Source organism: Hemiscyllium ocellatum, chromosome 8, assembly GCF_020745735.1.
Source record: "Hemiscyllium ocellatum isolate sHemOce1 chromosome 8, sHemOce1.pat.X.cur, whole genome shotgun sequence".
NCBI classification, from domain to species: Eukaryota; Metazoa; Chordata; class Chondrichthyes; order Orectolobiformes; family Hemiscylliidae; genus Hemiscyllium; species Hemiscyllium ocellatum.
In genome coordinates, this window is record NC_083408.1 from 69,909,453 (window position 1) to 69,921,588 (window position 12,136).

At 41.5% G+C, this 12,136-nt stretch overlaps 1 protein-coding gene across 6 annotated transcripts in view; it reads left to right on the plus strand.

Annotated features, from left to right (window-relative positions):
• Window positions 1-12,136, plus strand: part of fermt2 (FERM domain containing kindlin 2) — a 149,995-nt gene that overhangs the window by 57,383 nt on the left and 80,476 nt on the right. For all 6 annotated transcript variants that reach the window (XM_060829157.1, XM_060829155.1, XM_060829158.1 and 3 more), the window contains exon 3: window positions 830-1,063. In XM_060829157.1, the coding sequence (XP_060685140.1) occupies window positions 830-1,063 (234 nt within the window). The remainder of the gene's footprint in view (window positions 1-829; window positions 1,064-12,136) is intronic.

A 12,136-nucleotide genomic window follows, 5' to 3' on the forward strand; every position in this document is an offset into this window, starting at 1 on the left:
TGACTGCTGAGAACACAAACATATGATGACGTGTGTTGGGGCATAAGTGGAATTCCAGAAGCAAACAGCTTGTTTGAAACTATTGAACTGTGGTGATTCCTATTCTTATGTGATTATGATCTTGTGCACTTTTTAAATTTTATCCTCTGTTTTCAATTCTGAAAAAAACTTGATTTAAAACTTCTCTGTTTGGAACTCAGAAAAATATTGATTCATTCTTGGAAGCTCCCTGCTGTAGCTTATGAAAAAGTGTGTTGGCATTGTTCAGTTTCCCTCACATTCTTTCTTTCAAATGTAGATGCCAAAAAATGGCAACATTTGTTTGCCATTAAGACTCTTCTTAAAGGGTAGGGACCTCAGTTTGGAAACGTGTGTGTGGCTGGTTTCTGTTGCATTAGGGCAAAGATCTGCCTTTTCGATGGATGCTTTTATTGGAATTTCTCTTTATCAGATGGACCAAAAAATAAACCTGACCTGTTATTGTGTGATTTTTAACTAAAAAACAATTAGTGCCTAATAGTTTCAGAGACAGTATTTTATATTTGCCCCAAAATACTTTTACCCAAACATATGTTGAAAGCTAATTGTCAGGTGTTTCTTGTTTTGTCCATTCGTCCTCAAATGAGAGTAGCAGGTTAAATATTACATTGCTGTTTGCATACAGATAACAGCTGCTTGTTATGTTAGTGCATTTTAGCATTTATAAGATATTCCAATGTGCTTGAGGGAAAACTATTTTTACCAATCTGGTGTAAAAAGCAATTATTGTTATTGCACAGTTTCCTTACAGTTATGTCCTAAATCTAACCAGCAAATTATTTTTCTGCAGATGTCAAGAAAGACTGGTCAGATCATGCGTTGTGGTGGGACAAGAAAAAAACTTGGCTCCTGAAAACTCACTGGACCTTGGATAAATATGGTGTGCAAGCTGATGCCAAACTAATGTTCACACCTCAGCATAAGGTACTTCGTCTCCAGCTGCCTAATATGAAGACTGTGAAGGTGAAAGTCAACTTTTCGGACAGAGTCTTCAAAGCAGTCTCTGATATTTCCAAGACATTCAGTGAGTATCCTTTATACAGTTTTGGGAATGTGACTGAGTAGTAAAGGTGTTCTAGGTGTTCTTGTACATCAGTCAATGAAAGCAAGCATGCAAGTACAGCAGGCAGTGAAGAAAGCTAATAGCATGCTGGCCTTCATGACAAGAGTATAGAATTGAGTATAGAAACAAAGAGGTTCTTCTGCACCTGTCCAGGGCCCTGGTGAGACTGCACCTGGAGTATTGTGTGCAGTTTTGGTCTCCAAATTTGAGGAAAGACATTCTGGCTATTGAGGGAGTGCAGCGTGGGTTCACGAGGTCAATTCCCGGAATGGCGGGACTGTCTTACGTTGAAAGATTGGAGCGACTGGGCTTGTATACCCTTGAGTTTAGAAGATTGAGAGGAGATCTGATTGAGACACATAAGATTATTAAAGGATTGGACACTCTGGAGGCAGGAAGCATGTTTCCGCTGATGGGTGAGTCCTGAACCAGAGGACACAGTTTAAAAATAGGGGGTAGACCATTTAGAATAGAGTTGAGGAGAAACTTCTTCACCGAGAGAGTGGTGAGTGTGTGGAATGCTCTGCCCCAGAGGGCAGTGGAGGCCAAGTCTCTGGATACTTTCAAGAAAGAGTTGAATAGAGCTCTTAAGGATAGCGGAATCAAGGGTTATGGGGATAAAGCAGGAACAGGATACTGATTTGAGGATGATCAGCTATGATAATAATGAATGGTGGTGCTGGCTCGAAGGGCAGAATGGCCTACTCCTGCACCTATTGTCTATAAAGTTATATCTGCATTTATGCTGCAAATAGCAGCATTTTACTTATTATCAACATGGACTGAACTTAAGAGTATGCTAGCATTCCAGCAAACATTTTGTTCTTATTGACCTGATATTATATGCAGAAAGAGTGAGGCTGTCAGAACCTGAAGCCATTGAAGCAAATGGAGTAATGCAGAATTCATTTCCATTTTACCTGGAGTTCTGGTGTTGTGAGCATGTTTTGCAGATGGTATTTGCATATATGTGCAATGAATGAACAAGCATCCAGGACAACAACTGCTGGGTGTCTTTATTTTGTGTGCCTTTCCTTGGAGAATTGCAGATAACTTTGCACGATGTCTGTGAGCAGCTCTGGGCATAGAAAACCTGACTTCAGACTAAATCACATCAGCATGGATGACAGTAGCCTGTGAAGCTGGCTGACTGACTGACTGACTGACTGACTGAAAACGGTAATGATATTGACTCAATGGCACTGATGAGAGGATGAATGCTGTTATTCTGAGAGGACAGTTGGTTTGTTCTTCGCAGACCATGACCACTACACCTGTTGAAATCTTAAATTGTTGAAGGATGGATTGCAGTGAGACTGCAGACGTGTTTGATCAGTGGTTCTTGCAGCCATAGTGGCAACAGTTTTAGCCTTCATGACAACAAAATGAGATTTTGTAGTGTCTGTGCTTCCACTGACACACTTTGACTGTGCACCTGAAGCAGAAGTCACCCAGTGAAAGCTGAGTCATTGGCTGTCAGGCAGTCATCAAGGTTGGGACCAAGGTATTGTTGTGCAGTCAGCTGCCACTTCCAGACAGGAAGGAACGGGCTCCGAGCTGTGCAGAAAATTTTGGTCCAAATTTGATGTCAAACCCACCCATGTTCCTTGGGAGTGACCAGCAGGCTTTCTGGCAGACCTGCCAGTGCGCTAAATGGTTAATCTCTGCATCTTGGGATACTTCACTCTGAGAAAACATGTCATTGCTTTCTATTTTACTACAGAGGAACTTTGTGCTGTTTTTGCACTTGTAATTGCCACAAACCACAACATGAAAACTTACCACATCTGTGGGCAAATATGCACGAGCATTAAGTGGCGAGTGCTGATTTTGTGTTGCTGATTTTGTGTTGCTGACTACAAAATTCAGGCTGTCATGTCTAGACCCTTACTAGAACTGGATTCGAAAAGTGACACTTGACATTTGGGGCAAATTTCCCCCAGTCAGCTCTTTAAGGCAAAATACAAATTTTCAAAAACTTTGTTAACAAAATACATTTGAATAACTTTGCTTCTCATTTGCTATATTTTAATTTTTCATTGTAACAAATGGAAATCACCTGATTTAAACTTCCTTTGTTTCTGGTCCTTATACCAGATAACCAGATAATACTGGAAGTGCTCTTGATTTCATAGTTCAATTGAACAGAAATATTCAATCTCAAACCCAATTTTGTGAGGCCTTAAAATGTGCTGTTTCTGTTTGAAATAATTGAATATTGGAAAAGCTTTGCTTAATGTTTGGGGAATTTGGACTTTTCCTTTTTTCAGATCAAAGAAGAATGATCTGAACCTTCTAATTACTGCCTTCATGTGAACAACTTAGTTTCAAAATACTATATATTCATTATTCAAAGCCTTTTGAAGTAACTAATTATTTACAAACAACAATTATTGATTGAGTTGGCTGCCTTTTAATAGTTGCCCAGATTCAGCTTGTGCTGAAATGTAAAAACAAATCTAACATTTAGCAATGAATTCAGTGTTTCAAAACAACAGTATTTTAAGTAAATTTAATAATTTTGATACACAGTGACTTTCTACTTAGCACTTTGGCCACACTTTGGAAAAACTAAATTCCTGCTTCATTCATACTCAACAAAAAGTAGTATGTTTATGTTGACTGTGTTTAATGAACAAAGGATTCAATATTTGCAGGATTCAATCCCAGGAAATGGTGGTTTGCTGGCTACTCCAGATGCTATGTAAAGAACTCCAGCTGCTGTTTGACAAACTTCCTGTTTGATGACATTACTTGCAGAGAGCCATGAACTTGTAGAGTGTAGCTGGGAGGATACTGGAGAGCTGAGAGAAGGACTTTGCCTTTTCTTCTTCACTAACTCACAGGTGGTATCCTAGTTCCCTGAATGATTTAGCTGATGCTGTGAAGCTACATGCAAATATTAGCGAACCCAATATTTATGCATGATTTGAATGCCCAATGAAGAGTTTGTTGTCTTGTGCTGAATGGGGGACTCCTGGACCAATCAGAATTAGTGATACTATACATAAGAGTCATAGATGTACAGCATGAAAACTTTCATCCAACTCGTCTATGCTGACCAGATATCTGAAACTAATACAGTCCCATTTGCCAGCACTTGGCCCATATCCCTTTAAACCTTTCCTGTTCATATACTCATCCAGATGCCTTTTAAATGTTGTAGCTATACCAGCTTCCAACACTTTCTCTGGCAGCTTATTCCATGCATGCACTACCCTCTGTGTGAAAAAGTCGCCCCTTAAGTCCCTTTTATATCTTTCCCCTCTCACCCTAAACCCTTCTAATTCTGGACTCAGACCAAGGGAAAAGACCTTTTCTGTTCACCCTATCCATGCTTCTCATGATTTTATAAACCCCTATAAGGTCACCCCTCAGCTTCTGACGCTCCAGGCAAAACAGCACCAGCCTATTCATCCTCTCCATGTAGTTCAAATCCTCCAACCCTGGCAACATCCTTGTTCAGAAAAGATTTACCCTTTCAAGTTTCCTATAGGATACATGGAAGGATCCAAGACTGGGATCTTCAGGACACCATTCTTTGTATTTTGACTTGGATCTCCTAGATAACTTGATACTGCAGCAGTCATCTTGTCGCCTTAAGTGTCAATATAAAGACTGTAAGGATTAAGATGTCTCTCAATGTAAATATAACCATTAGTTAGCAATGAGTCAGCAAAGTCCTTGCACAGAAGGACTTACCATTAGAAACTTAATTCAATTCCAGATGAAAGTAGATTTTTTTTAAAAAGCAACCGTATCTCATTGGGGTTTACTGCACACAATGAATTTTGAAATTTTTTAATTGTATTCAAAATGCATTATTATCTGCATGGTCAAGTGTAACTTTCAATATTGATACCTTCTTATTCTGACTGGTGGAACTGAATCAAGAATGTCTTTGTATCTTGTGCATCTCAATTTCAACACTAGGGGTGGAACCTTTTTATAAAAGTCTGAACAATGTGGGCAAGGATAAGAAATTTGGCAAAGTTTCACTTCACATTTTAACTACGTTTCAGTCATCAAGAGAAGATACTCACGAGCCAGCAGCAAAGTGGGGATTATTGCTTGTTAACAACATTATTAGTTGCAGATCTTGCGACACTTAGTATCAGCATTCCATCAGATCATTGGCCATGAATAAACTAGGCGCTGAAGTCAGCAGATTCCTAGCGACTTCAGCTCTCTCCTGTCTGCATAGAGCCTCCATCTTAATCAACACACATCTACTGAGCATGATTGCTGGCCACAAGCCACATCCCGTCCGCATCCACAGACATTGGCATTTGATAATTACCACCCTCTCAGAATCCTCATGGCACTACTTCAATCCGCTTGCAGGACACTTAGGAAGTAAGACCATAAGACATAGGAATGGAAGTAAGACCATTTCGGCCCATCGAGTCCACTCCATCATTCAATCATGGCTGATGGGCATTTCAACTCCACTTATCTGCATTCTCCCCATAACCCTTAATTCCTCGAGACATCAAGAATCTATCAATCTCTGCCTTGAAGACATTTGTCCCGGCCTCCACTGCACTCTGCGGCAATGAATTCCACAGGCCCACCACTCTCTGGTTGAAGAAATGTCTCCGCATTTCTGTTCTGAATTGACCCCCTCTAATTTTAAGGCTGTGTCCACGGGTCCTAGTCTCCTCGCCTAACGGAAAAATTTCCTAGCGTCCACCCTTTCCAAGCCATGTATTATCTTGTAAGTTTCTATTAAGTCTGCCCTTAATCTTCTAAACTCCAGTGAATATAATCCCAGGATCCTCAGCCATTCCTCATATGTTAGACCAACCATTCCAGGGATCATCTGTGTGAATCTCCACTGGACACGTTCCAGTGCCAGTATGTCCTTCCTGAGGTGTGGGGACCAAAACTGGACACAGTACTCCAAATGGGGCCTAACCAGAGCTTTATAAAGTCTCAAGTAGAGACCTGCATTTCAGGATGTACCAATAAGTAGCACCGAAAGGCTTCTGCAAGGACAGTACAGTCAGGGACCGGCATCAAGCTAATGGTGATTTGACATTGCTGCATCTCTGGCCTGCACACTTGCTGTCTTCGTGATGTCTACAATCATGCTCATAGCTTTGCATATTAGCGCAGTTACACAACCAAGTTGGTCGGTGGTCCTCACTCAAGGGAGTTTGTATCTTATTCTATGGCAGTGTACTTTGTCCCCTTGTGATGAAGGGGCAGCTGGAATTGCTTGAGGTTTGCCATAGCTCCATTGTCATACCTTCAGTCCTGAGGGCCAATGGCTGAGGTGATAAGAGTGCAGATCTCCGCACAAATCCAGCAGACATTGAGCCTGGCTCTCCATGGCAACTGCTAACCTGTCTGTGGGGGCAGCCAGGCAATCACAGCTGGGTCCCCATAGCATAGCTGTGGCCCTGCATCCTTTGGGCTATGAGACACATTGCCTCCCACTTCCCTATCTGCTGCTCCTGTTCATTTGGATGAAGTCCCTGATTGCTGATTCCATGGATCATCCCTTCTGAGGCAGTGCAGGTCCTGGGCTGTAGCAGTCCTGAGTGCCAGCAGCCTAGTGAGTCTTCATAAGCCAGCTGTGGAGCTGTCGCAGTGAGGTACTCATCAGCTTGGGCTGTCAAGCATTCACAACCTGATTGTTCCCACTAAGGTATCAGTATCTAACCTGTTGGAAGCTTCAGGAGCCAGCCCTGATAGTGCTCCCTCTCTGTGAATTCTCTTCCTCTGAGGTCAAGGAAATCGCTCGTGGGGGACCAGTCCCTTTCTTTGCTGGGACCATGGCCATCCCTCTGGCATATGCGTGGTACAAGAGAGAAGGCACCATAGCCAATGGTTACAAGTGGTGTGTATTGCATGACACTGACAGTACGGTTAATGTGAAAGTTGCAGTGCAATGAAGAGTGATACTTACTCAGTTGTTGGGTACAGGTGTCACATTTCCACAGGAGTGGACCTAGTCTTCTGCAAAGGCTAGAAATCCTCTCACATTTGGCCTAGTGTCAGGTACCCTTCTGCTCTAACCCTATCCCTTCAGCTATCGTGGCTCTTTCTGCCCTATTATAGAGTGCTTTCTCCTATAATAGGAGAAAAGAAGGGATTCAGTGAGGTGAAGTGGCTAGCGTAGCTGTTGGTGCATGTGTGCAAAAGTTAGGAAAGCGTCCTAGGTGAATGAAAAGCAGTGCAGGGTTAGTGTTATGGGGGCTGAAATAGGGACAGTGGAAGCAAGGGAAGATTTTGCGTTTAGTACAGAGAATGGCAGAGCATGAGCCTTGATGGGAGCTAGATACAACCCACCCTCCCCTCCTGGCACTTTCCCCTGCCACCTGCACCCACACCTCCCCCCTCACCTCAATCCAAGGCCCCAAAGGAGTCTTCACATCCATCAAAGTTTCACCTGCACATCCATCAATGTCATTTATTGTATCCGTTGCTCCCGATGCGGTCTCCTTTACATTGGGGAGACTGGATGCTGCCTTGCAGAGTACTTTCGGAAACTCTCTGGAGCACCCACACCAATCAACCCCGTGGCCAAACATTTCAACTTCCCCTCACACTCTGCAGGTCCGAGGCCGTCACCACCGCCTCTCCCTCACATCCCAAAGCCTGGAGAAAGAATGCCTCATCTTCTGCCTCGGAACACTTCAACACCAGGGCATCAATGTGGACTTCACCAGTTTCCTCATTTCCATCCCACCCCCCCTCCCCACTACTCTTAGCCCAGTTCCAATCTGCTAGTTCAACACCATGTTCATGACCTGCCCTACCTCCCAATCGTCCTTCCCATCTATCCGCTCCACCCTCCTCTCCGACCTATCACCTTCATCTCCGCCTCCATCCACCCATTGTACTCTTAGCTACCTTCTCCCCAGCCCCACCCCCTCCCATTTATCTCTGCACCCCGCAGGCTCCCTGCCTCATTCCTGATAAAGGGGTTTTGCCTGAAATGCTGATTTTCCTGTTCCACGGATACTACCTGACCAGCTGTGCTTTTCCAGCACCACTCTAATCTAGACAGTAGCAGGGAAAGGAGAGTTAGAGGCATTTACCCTAATAGAATGGAAAAGATTCTGGAATTTCTTTTAGCACTGTTGGCTGTTCCTTCAGACTGTGGAACTGGCACTGACCTGAATGGTGATCTTGGAACAGGCTGTCAAGTTCTGATAACTTCACTGAGTAAGTATGTTTTGGAGTGCCAGTGCTTATTTGGGTATACTGCAGCATTTTCAAGATGGTGGAGACAACAGCAATGCTGGTCTTTTGTAGGTTATCCAGGAAGTGGCAGGTTCTTCCAGGAATGGTGGGTAGTGGAAAGGGTCTAGAATCTGGTGAAGAGTGCTCCATGGGGCAGGGTTGGTGGTTAGTAAAATATGGTAAGTACTCATAGGTCTTATTGAGGGACACTTCTATAAAACCTGACAGAACTGGCAATGAAAAAAATGTAAGAATCAGCCCTAGTTTTTTACAATGATGTGTTAAAACCAAAAGCGCTATTGCCTGTGGGATTATATAGTATCAGACTTAGCAGGAACTTAACCTTCATTTTGCTGTGAAAAGAAAACATACTGCAAGTCACGAGTAACTTGTTCATTAGAAATACGGAGGAGGAAAATAATCCAACACTGGTCACTTTGTTAATCATGTGTGATCGCTAACGTTGCGCATTCTGCATCTCTCAACAAATTTCTGAAGTACAGTGGTGCACTTTTAAAAATTACATTTCGGGAGAGTTGAGGCTGCCTACATGGTCAAATTAAAGTCCAATATCTGTGATTTAGCTTTCTTGAAGGTTTTTTTAATTGGACTTCTGGTTAACATTGAAATATAATCACGTGAATTTGCTATCATTTTAATCAATCATTATTTAATGGACATGCTTGTGAATGCTACCAAAATAGATCCAACTTAAAGTTCATAATCAAATATCACATGATCAAATCTGCACACAAACAGATTTGGCAACCTTGCCAACACCAGAGCTATCTAATTGCATTTCATAGCTTTTTCTCTATCCTTTTTTATCAACCTCTTCTGAAATATCAGTCTAATGACCTCTTAAATATTGTGATTGGCTTGATGGCTGTTTATGTTAATGATTTCCATATTTTAATATTGTTTCTCTGTCAGCCTCCTCCTAAAGTTGAAGCAAGGTGGCAATCTTTCGGCAAGAATAAAACCCAGAATACCTTTTTCTGAAGTGCAGTGTTAGAAAAAAACTGGATTTTTAAAACTTTGTGACCCAATTAAATATTGTTCAGAATCACTTGTGTAATGCCCTGATTGGGCATTTTTAACATCAACTATCTATACACCTTTCCTTTCACTGTTTCCTCCTCCTAATTTTGTTTCTCCATTCTACTATGAATCTAAGTTTAATGCTAGAGCTTCCTCCTGAATTTTTCACTTATGAGATTCATGATCAAATTGTACTTGATAGGCCTTCTGTGAAATACCTTAACTTAATTGTTTGAAAGGTTTTTAATGTAATTAATTATAAGCTGTTACCATTCTCCTGACTTCAGTACTTTGCATGTATTTCATAACTGGAGTTGACAATAGAAACAAGAAAATGAAAGCAGGAGCAAGCCATTTGGCTCTTGGAGCCTGTTCTACCATTCACTATGACTGATGATCCAGCTAAGTACCTGATCGTTTTTCCCCATACCCTTCAATCCCTTTACCCCTAAGAGCTACATCTTAACATTTTCTTGAAAACATTCAACACCTTGGCCAAATTAGTTGCTTTGGCAGACAATTCTATAGGCTTTAGTACTCTGGGTGAAGACATTTCTCCTCCCCTCAATCCAAAATGGCTTAGTCCATATCCTTAGACACTCAGTTCTGGATTCTCCAGTCATTGAGACAATCCTTTGTGTTGATCCGGTCAAGTCCAGTTAGAATTTCAGAGACACCGACTGCGCGCTAACACGCCAATGAATATGGCCCACACCAATCCTATCATCGCAAAAATCAGTTTGGTAAACCATCGAGTGCATGCCCTTCTTATCTAGAATATCCTGCCCTGGATAAGGAGTCCAAAACTGTGTACACAATCCCAGGTGTAACTGGGTGTAAGGAATTGGGGAACAACATAGGCTGACTTCAGAAGACTCATGGTTTTATGACAAAGAGTAGACTCTACATGGTGAGTGACAAGGGAAAATAAGTCTTCCAATGAAAATGAATGAAGTATGATATTCGTTTGAAACGTTAAGTAACTATAATATTTGCTGATATAGTGGTATGCTGCAGTGAGGGAATTAAATGAATATCGGGTGCGAAAATGGAACTTGAAACAATCCACTCCATCGGAGCTGTCCAAGACCAAGTACCTCATTTTGTACAGGGACTGACCACTAATCTTCAGAATCATTTTATTACAAAATAAAATTTTGTGTTCTGAAATCTTTCCATTAGCTTAATTATTGCGTGAACAGCAATGAATGTAAGTTGTTCAAATCCAATCCAAAGTCCAGCAAATATTGCAGAGCAACAGCTGGTTAGTGTAGCTACTTTATGGAAAGAAAATACAGGTAGTTCTCGTATAAAACTAGTTCCGGCAGTGAAATTTGGCTGTAACATCGCTGAAGAATTAGGAAATGGTATTTTCAAGAACAGTTACCTCTTTTCACAGTAGCTTGATTCCAGGAGCAGTCGTTTTGTGCGCTTTGTTCTGTGTATGTGCCGATGTCAACTGCCATCAGAGCATGAGAGGTACTATACATTGAGCACTTTCATCTCAAAAATTAAACTAATGAATGCTCATTACTCTTTCTCTGAGACAAGAATATTCTTGAGGGGGAAGTGGAGATAGGTGGAAAAGATGAAGTCTAGGATGCAACACCAGAACAGCTTTCCACTTGTCCCTTTTGTCTTCTCTCCTGAGGGAAATTGAAAGGCAGCTGCAGCTCTTGGAGGACAATGATTACAATGCAGAGTACAGAAGGATAATCGTTCATTCAATAGGATATCATCTGGGACCCTATGAACAGCTTCTTTAAGGCAGAAGGAAAAGGGCAAAGCAGCAAATGCTGGATGTCTTTCTTTTAAACCAACCCACAAGAAACAGTCAGAAGACAATGAACCACAGCCATCCACTTCTGCGACCACAACTGCACCTGAAAGTGGTGCTGATGATTACCTCTATCCCTGCATTAACAATATTTTTTTCAATGTGATGTGTTAAATTTACTTTTACTTTTGTTAATAAATATTATTTAAACCTTCATTCAGGCTGTGCTATAGCGTGATTCCAGAGGCGATCATTTTGCACACATCGTTCTGCACATGTATTGATGCCAGTTGCTGTCAGAGCATGAGAGGTACTATACATTGAGCAGCTTCATCTCAAAAATTAAACTAATGACCGCCTCTTAAACTAAATGAGTTATAATGTTACGCTTTTGAGTGATTTTTGAGCGATTGAGTTTTTTTTTGCTGGTCTGCCCCAACCCTATTTTTTCATAGTCCCATTATTTCTATTGAGCGATTTTCTATTAAGCAAGGTTTAACTGGAGCGGAACTACAGTGCTATAGGAGAACTACCTGTATCTATTATTGCAGCAGAAGACAAGATTGCTCTGAGACTGCAAGAATTACCTTGATGCTAAAATTCTGTCTTCAGCGATTCAACTTCAGACGTGGGTAGAAAAAATGAAAATCTGTTATGTCAAATCAGCAATATGAATGAAATGGTCATGAATTATGATAGACCCGGCTGCCAAACAATAGTGTGCAGTGAAAAGGTTCGATTGTTCTTGTGAAAACCACATAACATGAAGACTAGATTCAGTGGTTTTGACCAGCATAGTGGAGGGAATGAAATTTAAAAACTCAATCAATTTTGTGTAAAATTATGCTGAAAATCAATTTTATGAACAGGATTTTGTGTCAGTCCGGGACATTTGTTTGGATGAAGGTAGAATGAAGTTAGGAATAGATAAGGTACAGCATAGGCATCCTGATGAGTAGTGTAGAGGTCACAGTTCATCAGTGTGGGACATGTTTATGTCCTGTATAACCACTGGCATAGAG